The 20,960-nt window shown below is 51.1% G+C and overlaps 8 protein-coding genes across 8 annotated transcripts; 3 read left to right on the forward strand and 5 right to left on the reverse strand.

Moving 5' to 3' along the window:
- Positions 1 to 478: 478 nt before the first annotated feature.
- NCS57_00911100 (MFS domain-containing protein) lies at positions 479 to 2,200 on the reverse strand (the record flags this gene model as incomplete). The annotated part of the gene is made up of 3 exons (XM_053058897.1): positions 479 to 813; positions 860 to 1,138; positions 1,195 to 2,200. 3 exons carry the CDS (start codon positions 2,198 to 2,200, stop codon positions 479 to 481), a joined length of 1,620 nt encoding a protein of 539 aa, XP_052912728.1.
- Positions 2,201 to 3,311: 1,111 nt separating this feature from the next.
- On the reverse strand, positions 3,312 to 3,731 carry NCS57_00911200 (uncharacterized protein; the record flags this gene model as incomplete). The annotated part of the gene is made up of 2 exons (XM_053058898.1): positions 3,312 to 3,583; positions 3,686 to 3,731. The coding sequence occupies 2 exons, from the start codon at positions 3,729 to 3,731 to the stop codon at positions 3,312 to 3,314; spliced, it is 318 nt and encodes a 105-aa protein (XP_052912729.1).
- A 601-nt stretch (positions 3,732 to 4,332) lies between these two features.
- On the reverse strand, positions 4,333 to 6,343 carry NCS57_00911300 (uncharacterized protein; the record flags this gene model as incomplete). Its single annotated transcript, XM_053058899.1, has 7 exons — positions 4,333 to 4,620; positions 4,701 to 4,914; positions 4,980 to 5,126; positions 5,182 to 5,421; positions 5,482 to 5,941; positions 5,991 to 6,001; positions 6,063 to 6,343. The coding sequence occupies 7 exons, from the start codon at positions 6,341 to 6,343 to the stop codon at positions 4,333 to 4,335; spliced, it is 1,641 nt and encodes a 546-aa protein (XP_052912730.1).
- A 695-nt stretch (positions 6,344 to 7,038) lies between these two features.
- On the forward strand, positions 7,039 to 8,772 carry NCS57_00911400 (uncharacterized protein; the record flags this gene model as incomplete). The annotated part of the gene is made up of 1 exon (XM_053058900.1): positions 7,039 to 8,772. The coding sequence occupies one exon, from the start codon at positions 7,039 to 7,041 to the stop codon at positions 8,770 to 8,772; it is 1,734 nt and encodes a 577-aa protein (XP_052912731.1).
- Positions 8,773 to 9,321: 549 nt separating this feature from the next.
- NCS57_00911500 (GFO-IDH-MocA domain-containing protein) lies at positions 9,322 to 10,620 on the forward strand (the record flags this gene model as incomplete). Its single annotated transcript, XM_053058901.1, has 3 exons — positions 9,322 to 9,383; positions 9,432 to 10,053; positions 10,105 to 10,620. The coding sequence occupies 3 exons, from the start codon at positions 9,322 to 9,324 to the stop codon at positions 10,618 to 10,620; spliced, it is 1,200 nt and encodes a 399-aa protein (XP_052912732.1).
- Positions 10,621 to 10,740: 120 nt separating this feature from the next.
- NCS57_00911600 (uncharacterized protein) lies at positions 10,741 to 12,562 on the reverse strand (the record flags this gene model as incomplete). Its single annotated transcript, XM_053058902.1, has 3 exons — positions 10,741 to 11,035; positions 11,096 to 12,219; positions 12,275 to 12,562. 3 exons carry the CDS (start codon positions 12,560 to 12,562, stop codon positions 10,741 to 10,743), a joined length of 1,707 nt encoding a protein of 568 aa, XP_052912733.1.
- A 1,326-nt stretch (positions 12,563 to 13,888) lies between these two features.
- NCS57_00911700 (Zn(2)-C6 fungal-type domain-containing protein) lies at positions 13,889 to 16,078 on the forward strand (the record flags this gene model as incomplete). The annotated part of the gene is made up of 2 exons (XM_053058903.1): positions 13,889 to 15,265; positions 15,311 to 16,078. 2 exons carry the CDS (start codon positions 13,889 to 13,891, stop codon positions 16,076 to 16,078), a joined length of 2,145 nt encoding a protein of 714 aa, XP_052912734.1.
- Positions 16,079 to 16,358: 280 nt separating this feature from the next.
- Positions 16,359 to 17,329, reverse strand: NCS57_00911800 (Abhydrolase-3 domain-containing protein; the record flags this gene model as incomplete). The annotated part of the gene is made up of 2 exons (XM_053058904.1): positions 16,359 to 16,931; positions 17,000 to 17,329. 2 exons carry the CDS (start codon positions 17,327 to 17,329, stop codon positions 16,359 to 16,361), a joined length of 903 nt encoding a protein of 300 aa, XP_052912735.1.
- Between the last annotated feature and the right edge of the window lie 3,631 nt (positions 17,330 to 20,960).

Genomic DNA, 20,960 nt, shown 5'->3' on the forward strand with positions numbered 1-20,960 from the left:
TATCATGGTTTCAGGTCAATCCCCCTTTGCCCTCTGCTACGTAGGATTGCGCCAAGTGACAAAATGTCTGCTGGACTTGACTGGCTCCGAAAGGCCTGCCGAACTGTTTCGACGCCTGGTTGTATTGGCCTTGATGTTGGTATTGTGAGCGCAAAAGGACGCAAAATGTTTCTTACGTAGGTAGAAGGGAATAAGGATGTTGAATGGCTCCATGACCGAAGAATGGCTAACAGGATTCTACCCCCCGCCATTCGAACCATGCCCAGCGGCTCTTGGTTACTCACGCCACATCTTCCATGTGACCGCCTGGGGACTGCTTTCTCGACAGAAAACACATCTAGGGTTGGAATATTCAAGCTAGCTACACTACTCGTACAAAAGGGTTTGGTATCCTTCTAACTTCGCCAGCTGAAGCACTTGTCTTATTTGCACGTTGCAATGAGCACACCCCGAAAAGGTCCTCCGTACATCAACAACTCTAGTGAGCCCGTGATTCCAACTCGCCTTCCTCATCCTCGAGTCTATCGCCAAAAGCACCCGCAATCTGCTCCAGACTCTTGCCCGCAGTCTCGGGAACGAGGAAGAAAGAGAAGACAGAAGCCGCAAAACAAAAGCAGCCAAAGAAAAGGTAAGTTCCCCAACCAAGCTTGATCTGCATCTCGGGGACGACCACGCCGATGATGAAATTTGCAAGCCACACCATGGCCGTGGCAGCTCCGACACCCTTTGCTCGCTTGGAGCTGGGGAAAACTTCTGCAGGCAGAGTCCACGCCAGAGGTCCATAAGACGAAGCGTAAGCAAGAACATAGATATCTAGATGATCAGTAAAGAGTAAAAACAATATGTGAGATGTACTTACAGATGAGAGCTACGCCAAACCAGCCCATACCTGGGTGGTCGACCCACTTGTTGTTGTACTTGTTGACGATGCCGGCCATGATGATGTGCGGGATACCCATCGCGATGCCTCCAAAGATGGCAAGCTTGCGACGGCCAACCTTGTCAAGGAACAGAAAAGTAGGAATACCCGCCACAAATTGACAAATATTGACCATACCGCTCAGGATGAGAGACATTTCGTAATCCTGCCCGAGCGCAGCGAAGAAGATGGGTGCGTAGTATACAAAAGCGTTGATACCTATGCATAAGTTAGCCAAAGGACAAAAGAGAAACTCTAGGGCTGTTCATAATTACCAGAAAACTGTTGGAAGAACGGAATTGCAAGCGCAACAGTCGTACGTCGAATGTATTTGGGCTTGAAGAGATCACCCCACTGCTGGAACTCGAGCAAGACAGGGTTAGTCCCGGCACCATGCTCACGCTCCAGCAGGAGTTCGTGTATTTCAACCTCACGGATAATACCCTTCCATTCTTGTTGAATACGAGCATCAGTTCCAGGGAGGCGACGAAGCTTGGACAGGGAATCCAAGGCGTCCTGGTTGCGGTGACGCATGGCCAGCCATCTCGGAGAAAAAGGGAAGAACTGAATGCCGATGCCAACCGCGAGTGCTGGGGCCATCTGCAGAAGGAAAGGCAATCTGAAAGCCCAGTCGCCCGAGATATCACGGCTGCCGTATGTAATCCAATAGGCAATGATAGCCCCAATGACGATCGAGATGGCTTCGAGTACAAGGAGAGAGCCTCTCAGGTTGGGAGGTGCAATCTCAGAGATATACAAAGGTGCTCCCATGGCGAGTGTACCAACACCAACGCCACCAATAGTACGCCCAGCCACAAGGGTGCCATAGTTGTTCGCAGCCGTCTGGATGATAGCACCGACGCAGAAGAATGCCGTAGCTACAGCAAGACCCAGTTTGCGGGAGTATCGATCGGCAAGAATAGGGAAGAACAGACAGCCAACGAATGCCCCGAATTCCAACATCCCCGTCATAAAACCAGTGTTGAATCCGTATCGAGAGTGGCCTGGGGCGATTTCGGGGAAGGTTTGTTGGAATTGAGGCATCGTGAGGATAATGGAGATGACCCCCTGATCGTACCCAAAGGAGAAACCACCGAAGGAGGCGAGAAGGGCAGCGCCAAAAACATAGGGAGATTGAATGATCCCGGCTATTCCGTTGTTGTCATAGCTGATTTGGGCGTTGGAGAAGCCATCTTCGACGTGTTCGGGAGTATCGGACGTGGTTGTTTTGCCATTGCTGTCATCAATGCCAGCTTGGTTGAGACTCTTGTCATCCGACATGGTGACCACTGTCAAACAGACTTGAAAGATATGAGGATAGCAATAGAAGTGCTTTCGAATAAGAGTCCTTGATGGAGGTCAATGAGAATGATGGCAAGAAAAGCAAGTAGATGATAGGGGGTTTCAGCCAGACTTATCTACGCACCCAGATTGATAAATCGCGTGAGCATGGCCCCCCCACGGGGAATGCTGTCGAATCTTGTTGTTTGACTGATTAGTCCCCCATGGGGTTGTTCGGCAAGGCTGGGGAAATTGGAGTACGTCGTACAGAGGCGCCAGATCGGACATAAACAAGCGGATCCGCTAACAGATCGGCTTTATGACAAGTCAGAGCGTCGGACATAATGTAGTACTCCCTTGGCGAACTGGTTTGTGACGTGCGCCTGCATTGGCGTTGAACCATTTTCGGGCCATGGACCAGAGGCCATCCGCCCTCGCTTCCTCGAGCTGGCCAATGAGCCAATGGTAGCTCCAGAAAGTACCCCAACTCAGACCAGCCCGGATCACCCAATCCGACAATCGGCTCTGGTCCGTCGGTCTGATGCTTTAGCGTCGCCGGTCGGCCGGTCTGCAAGTTGAACATGGCCTGTTAGTCGGTCTGACAAAGGACAACCTCGGGAGCCCGCTCCACTACATGTCTTCTGGGATCATTGGTAATTCCCTTGACACAAAGTACCTCTATTAAGATCTAGGCCAGCAGGGTGCCATGAGTCATGAGATGGTCGATCATCTCAGCCTCAGACTCTGTAATAGGTGTTCTGGGAGAGCTGCCCGGTAACGGTCGACATTCTATTAACCATCTGAGTCTTTTTGATGGCTCTGGAAGCCTTCATATCTCGCTCCAGACCATCCGATTCAGAACTCGATGCGGAATCCCTTCATCATAGCTTGGTTGGCATATCACTTGTTACATAGTTGGAGAAAGGGACTGCTTATGGAATTAACTGTTGGCGCCCCCGTAGACTCGACTCCAGCAAAGGATTGTGGTATTACGCCTATCACTCACTTAGCTACTGGGTCATCAGAGAATATTGACCGAACGTCTTATTCGCCTTTGGCCTTTAAATCTCTCCTTGACATGCCATACTCATGTTCTGTGGAACTCAATTCTTCAGTCCATATTTCCAGCAGCAATTACTCCCTGGATAACCACTGGCTTCTCGGTGCTAAAGTTTTTAAGATCGCCCATGAGCTCGGCGCCCGCCTCCTGCATTGCCTTGCTGAGGCTTTGCGGGCTATCCCAAAGCATGATGGTCTGTAGCGCATAGCCGGTATCGGGGGTCAGCTTTACGACCGACCATTTTGTCAAGCCGTACTTGGACCATGCGTCTCGGGCAAGAGGTATGTGTTTGTTGAGGTAGTAGTCGACGTCAAATGCGGTAGCTAGAGACTGCTCAGTCAAACTCTCCTCGTGCATATGTCGGTGAAGGTTGGAAAGTCCCAAAAGCACCAAGCTTCACGGTGACTGGGGAATGCGAGACGTACCACCAGCGGCCGGGAGTGGGTAGAGAAGCGTGAGCAAGGTTGCCATTTTAAGGGGTTTATAGAAGTGACTGGAAAGATTCCGACTCTGTTTTCAGGACTGTCTTAGAGAATGTACATAGCAAGAGAGAAAGATAGATTTCGTGTTCTATATTAATGAGAGACCGGAAACTTTTCATATGAGTGCGACGCATTTCAATTTCCAGGCGGGATAACATCATACCGATAATATCTAACAAAGAGCTTCCGATATCTCTCCGATATGTCGCGTGTCAGCGCGAACTAAATTGGCGTTTGTGATTGGCCAGAGCCCGGGGGCTTGCGCATAAGCCTCCCAATTGACCGAAAGCGAGGGCCGGGAGTTGCACTGGGCAAGATTTTGAGAAGGAGGGACTAGAATGGCAGCTTGGAGTCGATCAATCGGTTCTCATCACGGGAAAGGAGAGAGCTTGAGGCATTCGAGGCCTAGCCATTGAATATTCATGTTTCCATCTTCAGGGACATCGAAAGTGAAGCAAAGACGCCCCCACATCGGAATCATGCCACAAGAACCGCGTGCTAACCCGGACATTAAAGGCACTACTAATTAGCTAACCACTTAATTCAAGCCGAGATCAAGGCAATATTCCAGATACCAGTGATTAAACCTCTTATCTTAGCTCCTTGTCCTTCTCCTTCTCTTCAAGGTGGGTGGATTCTGCCTGAACCTGTTCGACCTTCTCATTGAGAATCTCCTCGTTCTCCTCCTCTTCGATGGCATGCTTGTACAGGCCCCTCTTGATATCACGCTGCCACAGCACGTAGCCAGTCAGAAACAAGGAGACCCAGATGACGCAAAGACAGATGCTAGCAGTAAAACCCCTCGTCCACTGGGGCCCCTCAGTGACAGGGAACACGACGACGTTGTACCAGGTGAAGAAAGACCAGCCGACAGTCATCTATTGAAAAAAAAAAGTCGGATGGTTAGCTTACGAGTTCCCACTTCCCCCGGGGATGTAAAGCAAAGAGGCCAACTCACCATGGCGCCAGTCGTAAAGCTCTTAGCTTCATTATCGTCCTTCATGATAAGATGGACGAACGGGAAGAGCATCGGAGTGACGCAAGAATTGAACCCCATAAGAAACCAGGCAGCGAACTTCATACCAACGGGAATATACCAGATCCTGAGGCAGATATTTGAAAAGATGAGGACGGTGCCGGTGAAGAGGACCGGCATCCAAATGGGGTACACCCTGCAGGAGTCGGGGTTAGCACTGTCTCCCAGAACCCAGCACAGGTAAGTTGAACTGGAACTCACATGACGAACTGTGGAACAAGAATGCCAACAACAATGGCCATAAGTTGGGTGCCGGTGGGCAGGATGTTAATCAACTCGATCGAGTATTGACCAGTAGACTTGACCCAAATACCCATCTGACCAGCAACCCAGGTCGTGAGCTGGTAGCTGCCAGTCAATATGATTAGCAGTGCATCTCCATGACGCATGGATGGCAACTTACCAGACGTAGGTAACTACAGCGAAGTAGAAGTGCCAGTGAGTGAAGACACGCTTGAGCATGCGCTTACCAATCTTGGAACTCTTCCTGACACCGTCGTCCTGCATGCGTGCTTGGGCGAGCTTCTGCTCCTCCTCCTTGAGCCACCAGATGCGAGGGCTAGTAGGCAGACCAGGGAAGAGAAAGAAGCCAGCGATGGCAATGGGGAGACTGATGACTCCATCCACGATGAAGACCCAGCGCCTACGAGAAGGGGAAAACATTAGATTGGTACGCATGAGCAGAAGGGGAACGGGTACCGACCATCCTTGCATTCCAAGCTTTCCGTCAAGTCCAGCATGCGCAGCAGCTTGCATATATCCAGCAAAGGCGGCGCCAATGTTGCTAGACACATACCAGACGCCTGCGCGCTTAAATACCTCGTCTGAGCGATACCACGACGCCAGAAGGTAGAGCGAGCCAGTGGCGGCGGGCGTCTCGAAAAGACCCATGAGGAACCGCATGCCATAAATCATCTCGACGCTGTTGTTGCGGGATTGTATGAAGGTGACGATAGACCAGAGTGTCTCGCAGATAGGGAGGTACCACCGTGCTAGCTTAGGACGGGAGATGATCATCATGGAGGGGATTTCGAGGACAAGGTAGCCGATGTTGTAGAAGGTGCTGAACAGGTTGTACTGGATTCCCTGGATGTTGAGGTCCTCCTTCATTCCCGAATTGTAAGCATTAGTGATGTTGGATTGGTCAAGCCACTTGATGAAGACTAGAACTGGTTAGATTGTGAGGTTGAGAATATTGTTGGGAAAGCCTACATAGCAAGCAACTACTGCGGTTAGCATGCTGGGTCCAAGTGGAGCGGGCTGGCGTGCACAACGTAGACTTACATGAGAGGAAGAATGATGCGGTCCTGCTTCTTGACAAGAGCAATCTCCTCCTTGCTGTAGTGGCTAGGGTACCAGTCAAAGATGTAGAGCCAGGCAAGTCGGAGATCCCTCTTTGGAGGCTTTGTGGCGGAGCTCACCACAACGCCGTTCTTGATCACCTGCTTCGGGCCGACATTCGCATCGTCCGCCGGAGGAGGTGGCTGCTGGTGGTTCTCCTGCTCTGGCGCCGGGGCAGGCTGGATGGCGATGTCATCGTTGGCCTTGTGCGGTTGAGTCGCCATCTTTGACGAGCCGTGTTACTTTCTTGTTCTGAGGTGAACAGGGGAGCTGAATAGAAAGGAGGCCCAGGGTTTTGGGCTGCGGGATGCTGGTGATCGTCCAAGAATCTGTGGCAGTAGTGGGACTAGATGGAGTTTTAATATCCCATCACCAAGACCCCTCTACTCGCGCCTGCGGGGCCCCGCTGTTGTCGTCCGGGGTTATGGGGCAGCGACGGCGGTCACACGGCGACCTTCCCCGGCTTCCCCGCAGAGTCCAACCCTTGCCTTGCCCGGTGCAGAGCTGGACCACCATCCCAGAGATGCGAATACCACCCTGAACTGCAGGTGGGTGCTTCTCAGGGTAATGACCACGGAGGAATTGTCGCGGAGAAATCGTCGTAGGATGCTTGGCGTCGGCGGTTGGACCATGGATGGCGGAGCAATGGCGCCGGACCCCGGAGCATGTCGATTCCGGAGGAGTGGGGGCATAGGGGGCGGGGAGACTCGATAGGGAAGCCGAATTGCTCTTGTTTTGAATAAGAGCCACTGGACAGGAAGCATCAAGTAGCCGGCCCCCCAGCTTCCGCGTGCTCCTTTATTTCGCCGGCTTCGTTGACTTGGCAAGCCCCAAATATCTTCCCCCAAAGCTATTATAGCTATCTCCTTTCTAGTTGCATTATTTTCTTACAAGCTTAATCTCTGCAGAAGACAGCAAGATGTCCGAAGGGGAGAGTAACGGTGTTGCCCAGGAGCCTCCGTTGCCAGAGGTTGCGCTGCAACAAGAGCCGGCTCAACAAGTCGCTATTGTCCATCAAGAATCATTTGAGGATCCTATTCCCTTCTCATCTCAAGTGCCCCCAATATTACAGCCTGAGACACCACAGCTTCCCCAGCTTCCACATGAGAAGCCTCCTGGAGAGCAATCTCCTTTGATCCAATCCCCGCAAACGCAACCAGCCAGCGACGAGGACTCCTTGGTAGGGAATTCTACTCCGATCAGCTCTCCAACGGAACCAGATGGACCAATCCAGGACGGTCCTACGTTGACCGAAGGCGCAAGCATCGGCGATGAACTTGCCGGTCTCTATGACGAGAATATCCTCGCCAAGGTCTACCGGACGGCGACGAAGTCTCTGATCGGGGAAAAGCGCTTCCCGGACTACTTCCCCGAGTACGTGCCGCAGGAGGGAGAAGATTCCGGCAACTACACGCTACGCGAGGCCGAATTTTGGACCTGCGGCTTCTTCCCAGGCACGCTATTCCTACTGCTCGAGCGCACCATCAGGTTTCCTCGCAAGATCTGCATCTCCAACGAGGGCGCATCAAAGGCGGATAATATCAGTATCAAGACAATCCGGCTGCAACTCCAAACCCTCTGTGACACCTGGACTAGGCCACTCCACTGCATGGCTAGCCGTACCGACACCCATGACATCGGGTTTATCGTCATGCCGTCCTTGAGGCTGGACTGGGAGATCAACGGGAATGTCCAGAGTCTCAGCTCCATTATCCGCGCTGCACGGAGCCTAGCCACGAGATACGTCCCTACCGCGGGGGCGATCCGTAGTTGGGACTTGCTGCTAAAGAAAAATCTTGAGATTCGCGACCGCACAGAGAATATGATCATCATCATTGATAGCCTATGCAATCTGGATCTGCTCTATTATGCTGCTGAACATTGTCCTGACGGGCAGGAACTCTACGATATAGCCACTTCGCATGCATACGTTCTGCTCCGGTCGCATCTTCGCGAAGAGAAGCCTGTTCCTTTGTCTAAGAGATGCTACACCGGGCCATGGTACTCTACCTGTCACGTCGCCAACATCGACCCTCGAACCGGCGAACTAAAGGCTCGCCTCACGCACCAGGGCTACGACAACGAATCTACATGGGCACGAGGCCAGGCATGGGCCATCCTAGGCTATGCACAGACGTTCATATCAACCAAGGATAGGATATTCTTACGAGCAGCATGCGGTCTCGCCGAGTACTTCCTATACCGGTTAGAGACGGCCCCCGAATGCCTGCCCATGGGAAGTCGCTACGTGCCACTTTGGGACTTTGACGCGCCCATTGACGACAGCGAGAGTCCCCTTCGCGACTCTTCGGCCGGTTCCATCGCTGCCAACGGGTTGTTAGTGCTCTCTCAGGCGATGGCGTCACTGGGCCAGGACGACCTCGCCGGGCGGTACCGCCGGGCGGCTATTGACATCGTCAGGGAGTTGCTAGGCTTTGCACAGGCACCCGAGAAGGCGCGTTTGGTCAAGGGATCCGTCAATGCCATCGAGGTGGAAGACGAGACCCTCCGGACATTTGATGGCATCTTGAAATATGGCACGGCTAATAACAATCAGTACTCTAAGAGGCGGTATGCCAACCATGGATTGGTATATGGGGACTATTATCTAGTTGCGTTTGGGAACCGGCTGCTGCAAATGGGGCTTGCGTGACAAAGGAATGGCCTTAGTTCGTAGCTAGAAATATGTAGGTGAATGGCGTTCACGGCTAGAGTTTAGATTTAGATCCTGGAAGAGAAGAGATTTCGATGATTTATTAACCATGAGTCACACCGAACTCTTATCTTTCCCTAAATTCGCCCAGGCTTTCTCTGCTTTGGATGGTTGAATTTAGCCGGCCGGTTACAATGAGCTGTTGACGTCATCGGGAATTGAGGTTCCCTCGCACCATTGTTCGCGGAGTGTCGGAGATACTGGCATTAGTTCTCGCGGACTCTCGGCCGGTTACTCTATCCCCACAACTCTATGCAAACTGATTTGACAACGGCAAAATCGGTTCAATCTCGGGAGTGAGGGGCTGGTCAGCGGGCTCGACGAAGCGATGGGGGGCTTCCAAGCAACCTTGGGAGTGAGGGGCTTCGTCTTTTAAAAAGGGCGACAACGCGCCTTTTCAGAAGAAAGATCCTTTGACAACAGAATGTCCCCTGACACTGTTTAGCTACTGCTCCTCTGTCGTCCCATATATCTGAAAACTTAGACAAAATGGCAGCTCCACGTGAAATCCGCTGGGGAATCCTTGCCACCGGTGCAATCTCAATTACATTGTATACTCACCTCAACTAAAAATGAAGCCATTTACTAACAAGCCCTAGCACAAAGGATCTCCTAGTTGATCCCAAGACTCGAGACGTCAGCAACATCAAGCACACCGTCGTCGCAGCAGCTTCATCCAGCTCAGCCGCACGCGCCGAATCCTTCCTCGAAGATGTTGGAGCCCCTTCGACTGCAAAGGCCTACGGCTCGTACGATGAACTCGTCAAGGACCCCAACGTTGAAATCATCTACGTTGCTACCCCCCACTCACACCACTACCAGAATGTCAGGCTTTGCTTAGAAGCCGGCAAGCATGTGCTGTGCGAAAAGGCTTTCACAGTGAATGCCAAGCAGGCGCGTATTCTGGTAGAGATCGCAAAGGAGAAGGGCCTATTGCTTATGGAAGCGTTCTGGACGAGATACTTTCCCTTGACGAACTATGTCAGAGAGGCTATCAGCTCGGGCAAGCTGGGGACGATCTACAGGGTATTTTCAGATGCCAGTGCCAGGCTATCGCCCGAGGCCAACTTTAGCGATGGAAAGCACAGAATGGTGAATGCGGATCTTGCCGGCGGTGCGTTGTTGGATCTTGGAGTTTACAGCCTTACTTGGCCGTTCCTGGTGTTCTGGCAGACCCAGGCTAAGAAGACTCCCCCAACGGTCGCTGCTGCTATTACCAAGGTAAGTTCTTGAGCCATATACCTTCAAGGCCTCGCGTTCTAATAGCAATAGTATGAGCAAACATCTGCGGACGAGAGCACCACCATTCTTCTGACTTTTCCCCGAGACGTTGTCTCTGGTGGCGACGCCCACGCCATCGCTACAACGTCCATCCGGATTGGAAGTGTTCGTAGCGATCCCAAGCCCCAACCCTGCGTGCGGATCCAAGGAGAGCTAGGCGAGCTGCAGCTCTTCGACGTCCCACAGTGCCCCAACACTACAAGGATCGTACTCAACGATGGGAGTGTCGAAGAAAAGAAGTGGACGCAGCCCGGTCCCGGCAAGGGCAGTGGCTGGTTCAATGGATTCTTGACTTTCATGAACCCGGAGGGTGAGGGCCAGGGTATGTTCTGGGAGGCTGATGAGGCGGCGTTTGCCATTGTTGAAGGGAGGAAGGAGGGAAGGCAGATGGATTTGAGTGAAACTATTGCTGTCATGGATGTCATGGATGAGGTGCGTCGTCAGGGTGGTTTGGTCTACCCGGAGAAGATTGAGACGACAGACTACCCTGTGTCTATCGGTCGATGAGAGTCGGGAGTAGAGTTACTGGGGTTCTGGCTATAGAACTGCCTCCGCAGTAGAATGTCCACATTCGCAACCATGCATCAAGAGCATAACTCCCAAGTTTCACTATACGTAACGTTCTTTCTACTTGACATAAAACCCGAGATGCTCCCCCTTCTCTTCAAGGACTGTGAGTCCATTGCCCATGAACCTGAATCTGTTCCGGCTGTTGTACTCGAAGTGGAAGTCCTCGGTCCTGAAGCTCTCCAAAATTTCCTTGTAGTGAATGATGCTCCCTGCATACATGGCGGTTACCTTGCCGTCTACCTTGTTGTTCTTGTACCAGGATCTGCAGCCACTTGTCCAGACGGTTCGCTTCAAGAACTCGTGGGTGTAGGTGTTGTAGTCAGCCGTTGCATCAGTATCGACTGTGACAGACCTATTTGAAACTTAGTATGAGCATCGCCGTATGAGTAGAGGTAAGAGTGAGGGTACATACTTGATATCGCCCGTTGAGATCTTCTTGATCCACCTCATAATGTAGTCGGCTGTCCAATCCATAACCGACAGCAAACTCCCATGGCCGATCGGGCAGTTGGGCCCGTTGAAAATGAAGTAGTTTGGCATGTTGGGAGCGCAGATACCAAAGTAGGCTGCTGGGTCGTCCCGCCACTGGTCTGCAAGCTTAACACCATTCTTACCAACGACTTCCCAGAATGGGGTGAAGCTGACATCGAAGCCGGTAGCGCAAACAATGATATCAAACTCCTCCTCGGAACCATTTGCCGCCAAAATTCCAGTCTCGGTGACCTTCTTGATACCCGAGAACTCTATGGCCACATTTGGCTCCTGGAGTGCTTCAAGATAGCCTTCGCCAGGAGTAAGTCGGCGGCAGCCCACCTTCCAGTCAGGGATCAGCTTGGCGCAGAGGTCGGAGTCGTGGTTGAGTCTTCTTTCCATTTCGTCCTGAAACACCTTGGCCGCGGCTTTCTGCTGAGGAGTATCGACGACAAGGGCGTAGAAAAACTGGTTGAAGTGATGCTCGATGAGCTTGCGCATCTCGCGCAGCTCTTCGGGATTCTCCCGGAACTCCTTCTTCTGCTCTTCAGTGTACTGAAAGTTCTTTCCTTCAGGAGTGAGCTCTGCCGCGAAGTTGGACGAAATCCAAGTGGGCGATCTGATATAGTTGACAATCTTGGCCGCCGCTGGTTGCATCTTGGGCAAGATCTGGATTGCCGAGGAACCATTGCCGATAATGGCGACACGCTTGCCGGTCCAATCAAGAGATGTGTCCCAGGCAGCACTGTGTAGCCGTCTGCCCTTGAAAGAGTCCAGCCCTTTGATCTCCGGCCAACGCCATTTATGGAGGATGCCGGATCCATTGACCAACACATCCGCCTCATCCTTGATGACGGTTCCGTTCTGGTTGACCTCAATCTTCCACTTCCCCGAAGCCTCATCCCAGATGGTTGAAGTAACCTTGCTGTTCAGCTGGACACGCTCATCAAGTTGATATTTGTCCGTAGTCCTCTTGATGTACTCCCAAATTTCTGGGCCCGCGGCATAAAAGCTGGTCCAATCGGGATTCGGTTCGAAGGGGAAGGTGTAAATGTGAGCTGGAACCTGGATGGTATGTCAATTGGCATGATCCAGTTTTGATTTGCTGGGTAGCACCTACGTCGCACGCCACACCTGGGTATCTGTTTTCCAGCCATGTTCCACCTATGTCGGAGTTCTTTTCGTAAATAACCAGATCCATGTGCTCTTTCATTTCCAGTTGGTGCTTGTACTTGTACGCCATCATCAAGCCAGAGTAGCCAGCCCCGACACAAACAACTCGGAGCTTGCGAGGTTTGTAAACCGGCTTTTCCAAGACGGGAACCCAGTTGGAGGGATTATCAAGACCTGATTCCCGTTGCGTGCCAGCGGCAGTGGCTTCGTAAGTCGCTTCAAGGCTCGGAGTCATCTTTGAGAATGGGGTTCTGAATTGAGAATTTCGAGCGCAGCAGTGAAGTGACGATTGAATGAAGGTTTGGTTGGAGGTTGGGAAGAAGAGCAATTCGAAGAAACCACATTACATATATACATGTAAACTGTCATGTAGACGTGTGTCCGAGACCATGATTCTAGCACGCCGATTCATCGGCTCAGCAGTCTCAGCTGCATCACTGGAGAAGGTCGAAACTAACACGCCGAGTCTAGATTTCACTGCAGTTATGGCCTCGCTGAACTGGATCCGAAACGCTTTTTGGGGGGGGGTGTTTGCTTGTTCGGGCCAGCCCGCAAAGTACGTCGACATTCTTCCCGATGCACTTTTCGGAAATGTAAACCCACAAAGGAGACAGATCCAAAGCAGGGAAAGGACGAGCAAGTCGACAATAAACGCAGGGCAACACACAAACCCAATGGTCATGGCGGTGCTGCCCTTCGGAGCGATGCACTTGCCAGAACCCCGGATCGGAAGCCGGGTCTCGTCGGGACCCCTTCATTGGTGAATCCGGGATCGGAATACCCCTCAGCTTCTCATCTGCGAGACCAAGGGCCTCCCTAGGTACTTGACTTTACCGGCTTGGGCGTGCTGGCCAAGAACCCCGCCCCCAGAGGGCGGTCCCCAGACCCCAGACCCCAGACTGGAGAGGATCCTAGCCATTTCCGGGGTAGCGTACCAGAAAGTTGAGTGGTCCAGCCAGTGGCGATAAAGGTGATTGATTTCTTGATTTCTTCAAGTTCACTACAGTACCCGCCCCCTCATCTCTCATGTGGCTCAGTCAACTACATCACCCGTGGTGTCTACAGTAGCCCGCAGAGTATGCCATAGCATTTCGTGGCATTGTGTCGTCCAGACGCATGTGTCCTACTTGATCGCGGGAAATCAGTCAGATCTCATCGTAAAATGCAGCTCCCACGATGCTTGGTAATGCCAAGCAAGAGAGTGCAGCGCAGGAGTGTTACCAGGACTCAGGGCTTGTGGGACTGAATCCCTGTCGAGTTACTTGCGCGGGGACTTCCATCTCACTGCTAGAATGCTATCAAAAGGTCAGCATACTGTTATGGCAAGCAGTTTGTGCACTATTGCTACTACAGAGGGCTGGTCGAGAGACTAACAGTAATTGGCTTAGATCCATGCCAGTAAGTGAGTGCTAGTGAGCCCCATGTCCCCCACAAGCTCCTTGAACCGATTCCTTCGGCTCTCGGGCGTCCCATAAACGCCACGCTGGACTCGCCTTTGCCCCGTCTCCAGCATCCAACAGTTGTTACGCTGTTTCCCATCGCAAACGTCAATATCCGAACTATGAACACTGCCATGCCCACGCGGAAAGTCAAAAGAAGCGAGCGTCGCCGGTGCGCAAAGGCCTGTGACAACTGCAAACGCCGCAAGGAACGCTGTGATGGCTGCCACCCGTGCGGACGCTGTCGCAGTCGCCATGTCTCCGATGACTGCACATTCACTTCTTCGCCGCGGCTTTCAAGCATCAACCCGATCATCAGCAGACCGGAGGCTCTTCCCGAAGGCCATGACATCCCCGCTCAGGACAATTTGTCTGGTTTGGGGTGGACAGCCAGCCACGAGGAGCCTTCTGCTGCAGCCCACTCAAGTAGCAGTCCTCTTTTGCACGGCTTCAACGGCCTCGACATCACCCACATCCCACAGGTATCAAGGCTGATCCAAGATGACCATGGAAAAGTCATGTTCATCGGTGATTCCGCCAATCTTGCCTTCCTACAAATCATCCGTCGCTTGGTCCGCGAGTCCCTAGGGCCCTGCCAATTTGCAGAGGATCCATTGGGCCACCTCTTGATTGAGACGACACCCCCCAACCAGTCAGACTGGATCCTAGAGATGGTGAGCCGGCCACCAACCACACCTGAGCCAGCCGACGCCCAGTATCTCATCACCTGGTATTTACGCGCCACCAACTGTTTGCTCAATCTATATGACGAACGGGAACTGTACCAAGTCTGGTCTCGATGGATACAAGCCATAGATGACGGACGGGAGCCAAAGGCAGTGAGCGCCATCTTATTCCTCATATTCGCCATCGGAGCCCAGGCCTGTCCAGACGATCGAGACGACGATGCCGAGCGATACTTCAACTACGGGCGATTCTTGACTATCTCGGGCATCATGGAAGAACCAGGTCTCTCGACTGTTCGGGCCAATATCCTCATAACCATGTACCTTCTGGCGGCCTCGCGGAGGAACGCAGCTTTTATGTACTTGGGGACTGCGGTGCGTGCTGCTTACGCACTGGGTATCCATCGACGTGACATCAACGCCCTTTTCGACCTGGCCGATTATACGGCACGCGAGAGGCTTTGGAAAGCCTTACGCACACTTGACTTGTTCATGAGTGCGTCTCTTGGTCGCCCGCCCTCGACGCACGAGACACGAGATACGTCTGCCAAGGCCAACTACTCTGCCAGCAATGACCTATGCGCCATCTTCGAGGAGATTCTCACCGATGTATACTCGAAGCGCATGGTCTCTACGGATATCCTAGAGAGGATAACCGAACACCACCGGCAATGGACCAACAAATTTCTTACAGGCTTGGCGGTTGATGATATCCAACCGACTCAATTTATCGAGGTGGACGGAGGGAAGACGATTCCCAACATTGGCCTCTTTCACCTAAAAGAGGCTTACTACTGGACGATAATGCTCCTCGCATGACCTTTCTTGATTGAGAACGTATCTAGACACCTGTCAAAGGTGGCTGCAGACGATCCACTCGAAGCTGAGAATGGAGTAGCCGACTCTTCCTCCGACTTGGTTGTGACCCGCGCCTGCGTTGACTCCGCCATCCGCACCGTAGACCTTCTTCGAGTGCTCCAGACGAGTGAGGAAGTTCCAAAACGGTTGCCAGTTGTGGTCAACTCGCTGTTCATGGCAGCCTTGGTTATTGGGTTAGCGCAGCTCGGCGACATGAGCCGCCTGTTCCCCCTTGAGAAGAGCCTATCATGCGCAAGGGCATTGCTCGCCATTTTCGGCCGCCATGATGCTGTGGCGAGCAGGAACTTGGCCATCGTCGATAATCTCCAGACAGCATGCAGCCTGTATCTCGAGAAGATGGAATCTCGCAGGATGGAACGGCAGAGCATCCTCGTTGGAGGGCTTTTCGGTGTTGTCCATGATGATACAAAGACGGACTGCCCCGTCGCGGTAGAAAGGGAGGAGGCCCACGAGGAGCAGCAGGACTGTACCAGGCTACCCGAACTGGACCATGCGTCCTTCATAAACCCGGTAGGGTTGCCTAGTTGCAGTAACGGCAACTCTCTATCGTCCATCGGCTCCGGAACCGAGCCGATGATTGGCTTGAGCACCGATCTCCAAGGCATGGATGATCTGATACTGCCCATGTACCCGAGGACACTGATGTTTGAGACATTCGATAAAGATATTCCTCTCTTCCCCACCGTAGATGCGAGACACCCTGCATGGGATTTAGGGCAGGAAAATGAAGGAGAACTTCTTATTTAATCTAAGAAGTCAACTTCAATTATCTACTCGACATCCGGTCCCAAGACGATTCCCTGCCCCAAAGCTAGAGTTAGAGCCATGCACCTTGATTATCGGAAGTGGCGACGTTTGGGTGTTTGAGACCCAGAGACATCGTATCTCAGGGTTGAAATTTCCCAGAATCACGTTATGCGAGACGGATGGTCAGTAGCAGAGACATCACACATTTTCAAAGAGATCTTGAAATGCAAGATGAAAACGATGTTTGTTCCAGTCTCGCTCTTGTCCGCTATTCTTATGATCACATCAGTCTCTTACATGTTCTCAATAACCCACTTAACACCGAAAAGACTTTTCGCAGGAACTCTCTAGTCTCAGGTAGGGTAGGGAACATCCAAAAACAATGCGGCAGACCGTCATAATGGTCAGTTCTGACATGGACGCCTTGGCTCTTCATTGAACCGGCCACGATCTTCCCATCGTCTCTCAAAGGGTCCAAACCACACGTCACTATATACGTCGTGGGTAAAAGGCCGTGACTGGCTTGATCGAGGCCAACAAAGTAGTCGGCGTCATCTGCTTTCGCATTGCATGTATTGAAGAAGGACATCAGGGATGCCACGTCGATGATCGGGGTGTCTTTCTCGTTATCCTTGAATGCTGTATGCTGTGAGTGATATCTCTCCGGCACATTATCAGGGTGGAACATGACCGGGCTGAAGGCAGCGATGCCTTTCACGGCGTCCTTGGGCAGTTCCGTAGAGCCAAGTGCGACTTTGCGTGCCACTGCAAAGGCAAGGGCGCCACCAGCCGAGGTACCAATGGTATAGAGTTTGTTTGGTTCACCACCCAAAGCCGTCGCATTGTGGTATGCCTTTTTGGTGTTGGTGTTGTTAGCGTTTACATTTCGGCCGCTCATGGGATAAGATCAGAGCAACACACCCATTGGAACATTTTGAGAGCGTCCTGCAGCTGTGCTGGTGATTTGTGGGCTGGCGCTTTTCTGTAGTTCACGCTGATGATCAAAGTGTTTGCATTCTGAGCAATTGCTCGGCAAAGCGCATCCTCAGTCTCAAGATCTCCCAAGACGAAGCCACCGCCATGGAAGAAAACGCCAATGGGAAGCCAGTCTTGGGCGTTGGTTTCGCGGTGTGGGGTATAGATGCGATACTTGGTGCCTTCGTAAGTGTTGTCTTGAGTCGATACTGTGCTGTACGGCTGGGGATCGGCTGGGGCCAGGAGAGCCTGGAGACCGGCGAACTGAGAAGTCATCTCCTCCGCGTCTCCTCTAAGCACGGGACGGGTGCCGCCCAGCCCTTCCTCCACCTTCAAACTGTTAGACCCATGCTGACTACTCTTTCCGGGGCGAAAAAACTTGCCTTGAGCCACGAAGGAGAGAAGTTCATGTTGACGTAAGGTAACGGTAATTGAGGTGGAATATTAAAGGCGTAGTTTTAGACTGAGTAGGCTGTAATTTCGAGTAGGCTAATATGGGACTTTGCCTGCTCTTGAGAAGGAATAGAAAGTTGAATATGTATGGCACGAGGAAGGACCAAGACTATCTCTTCTAACGCTAGGACAGGGCCAAGAGACCTCTTAATTGCAGCTTTTCGGGAAGCCCTTAGCCGAAGTTGAAACTCTTTATGTCTTCGGGTATCACGCAGCCATGGTGTGGTACAAGGGTAGCAACGGGCCGCGCTGCTTCAAGAGGATCGCCAACTCCACCCAGTATGCAAATGTCACCGTTAGAAGTGGTATCCTCGCTAATAAGGCATAGTAAAAGATTAACCAGTAACAAGAGATACAAAGAGAGCTACGATATATCGGCATATTAATATTAGTCTATTTCCTTTTGAAGCCCATGTTATCTAAAGAAATCTGCGAGGCTTCGCTCCATGCTTCTGTGCTGTAGGAAATCTCCAAATAGCTTCAGGGAGTTAATAACCAAAGAGATTTGAGTCAAAGTATCACAGGTACCGTAAGGGATTAACGGCTACGGTAAATTTTTGGAAAGCTGCCTCCGTGACTAATGAATTGCGCACCCGAGCTACAAGACTTGAAACTTCAATCCGGGAGGCCGGATCGAAACCGGCGTTGGCTTCAGACTAGTTCCATAAATCAAGACGGATCGGATCGGCTTCTCCCCCGGCTTCCGATCCGATACACCCCCACTTCGGAATCATAGAGCGCCATTTCAGCATCATGCAACGCCATCACGCCGGAATATCCCATTATAATGGGTATAAATAGTATTGAATGTTCAGAGCGTACTTATGTTTTCCGGAATGTTGTGTTTTTCATTTTTCTATCAATTTTTGGCATTGTCTAATGCACATTCATCTATTTATGGTTCCGTAGGTAACTAACGGTCCATATGACAAGGAACACGATATTCAGGAACGATATTTACTCAGACAAAACGCGTTACATCCGATTCCCATCCTGAAAGCTCTATAATAATACACAAAAAGAACATGTATCTCAAGCTCTTGATCGCCACTGATACTCAGGCTAGAAGCAAGGCGCTCAGCAGCGACGTCCACCCATACGTCGCCCTCCTCCCATCATTCCTCCACCCATGTGAGGGCCGCCCATCCGTGGACCTCCCATACCCATACGTCCTCCGCCCATGCCCATATGGCCTCCGTGATGATGGTGGTGAACCACAGTGACTGGACGAGGGCCCACCATGACGCCGCGGGGCTGTCTTCGTGGAACGGGGAGGCACATTGTGAATATTGAAGTGGTTTTCAGCGTTTGTTTTGTGTGGTTGATTGAGAGTTGCTTGTCGGGATTGGGTAGAAGTGGATCTTTATGGTTGTTCTGGCAGAATATCCTGTTGAAGAGGTCTAATTGTAATGAATTGTTTCAGGTTGTATTTCGGGGGTGATTGGTGGTTGTGATGATTATGAAAGAATGAAGAGGGGGGATTGTAGATCATATATAGTTTTCCAGATATCTTGCTTTGTCCATAACAAGCAGGACGAATGACGCCAAAGCAGAATGAACCAGCTTCGGAAAGCGTTCGATAATGACGCCACACAATCGCGCAACGCCGATGTCCCTCAACCGCATCTTCCAGGCTCAGCTTTGGCTGGATAGAAATAGAGTTGTGGCTGGCGTTAGATGGAAACTTTGTCTCAGCGCTGAGGCTCAGCTCATCATGCATTCCTCTGGGTAACAAAAAAACAGGAGACAGACGCTACCAAATCACCGCTATTGTGTTGACATTGGTCACTGATTTAACCAATTTTCCACAAAGAATATTACTTGAAATCTAAATATTTACCAAGAATAGATCTTAAAGTATTATCTGGTCAATATTCAAATGAATTCAGACATTGTTAAAGGTCTTTTGGCTATCCTGAAGCTGATGGGCCAGTTTCGTGTTTTTTGTTACCCCTAGGCATTGCAACGTCACTGAGCCGGTAGCTCCGACTACAAGGTTGCCAAGCACATCCAAGACGGCTCAGCTCTGGCTTGGCACACCATTATGACGACGATCCCAAACTTAGACGGACGTTCCGTATTCTTTGTCCTCGGCTAAATCACCTCACTCAATATCCACTTTTTGCCTCTCCTGAATTGAGATAGTAATGCCAGTGCTAAGAAGAAGTGCCCTCCTGGAGTTACGCCTGTGTTATTTCCTCTGGGTTGCTCGGAAGCCCACCCCCCACCGCTTGTTCGAGCCCTTGACCTGTCTTCTGTCTTCTAGCTCAGTTATTCCATCAAGGGTCGGACTTCAACTATAATAAAGAACACATTCAGCAGAAACTACGTTGGCTCCAACGATATCGTGTACGCTGTCGAGCCAGCCCCCCTGGCTTACCGTGAGACGCGTTACCTCTGAGTCAAACTCGGTTCTTTGCCAGAATGTCTGCAGCTGCCTATGATGCTATGATGTGTTGATAGTGTGTTTTTATATAGCTGGAGCCCAGCTCTTTATGGGATAACTGCGCCAGAAGATAGATAGATAGTGGCCATCTGGCCGGTAGACCTAGATCTCGTTGTTACCAGACCGACCCAACACGGATACAATCGACACCCACACCAATACTTTGGTACCCTATCCTCAGTCGAATTACAGAACGACCTTCATACCTATAGATCTGACGGGACTGTAGACTTGCCCAAGGATGGCATTCTCGTGAGCGAGGAATTTATAAAGGCACTCCTCATTTTCGCTAGTCCCATAACTCTAGACGACCTCATCCCGCCAAAGATATCGCTAGACACACAGGTGATAAGATCCAGTAGCCGAACATAATAGAGCCTTAACTAAAAGCCTACACTACACTTAGAGACTAAAATCTACTGGATAGAGAAGGATGGCATCCTCGGCAAGGACCACATCAAGCCTCACCCAAATAGAATTATGTCTACTTCGAGCCTAGATCATATATCAAAGCCGTTTTTAGATACGCTACTCACTAAAAAAAGAGGGGTAAAAGCATTAAGGGGGAGTACGCGGGATGTTTTTTATTAATTTTAAAAATGATTTCTTATATAAAATTTTTATTATCTCTTAAGAAATAAGACATTATTTCTTAATATATATCCGGCGCCAGTTATGACAACCGCCGAGGCCACGTGCGACCTATAAGAGCCCCCTAATCAACTATTGACTTATGGTTCGGACGAGTACATACCGTGAGCCTCACGATAGGACTCACGATACGTCTCACGACTCACCATGAGCCCGCTCAAGTATATAGAACACGCTTACTTATACTTTCTTATGTACCAGCTACCTCAGCTATTAATACAACTTAGTTATACTTAATGCCTTTGAGCATATCACCAGACGTGACTTACACCCTTTGCCTTAGAATACGCAATCTGATCTTCTGCTAATATAAACCCGACATGACCGGTTTATCTCTTGGGAATACCACGATCGTCA

Source organism: Fusarium keratoplasticum, chromosome 6 (assembly GCF_025433545.1).
Source record: "Fusarium keratoplasticum isolate Fu6.1 chromosome 6, whole genome shotgun sequence".
NCBI classification, from domain to species: Eukaryota; Fungi; Ascomycota; class Sordariomycetes; order Hypocreales; family Nectriaceae; genus Fusarium; species Fusarium keratoplasticum.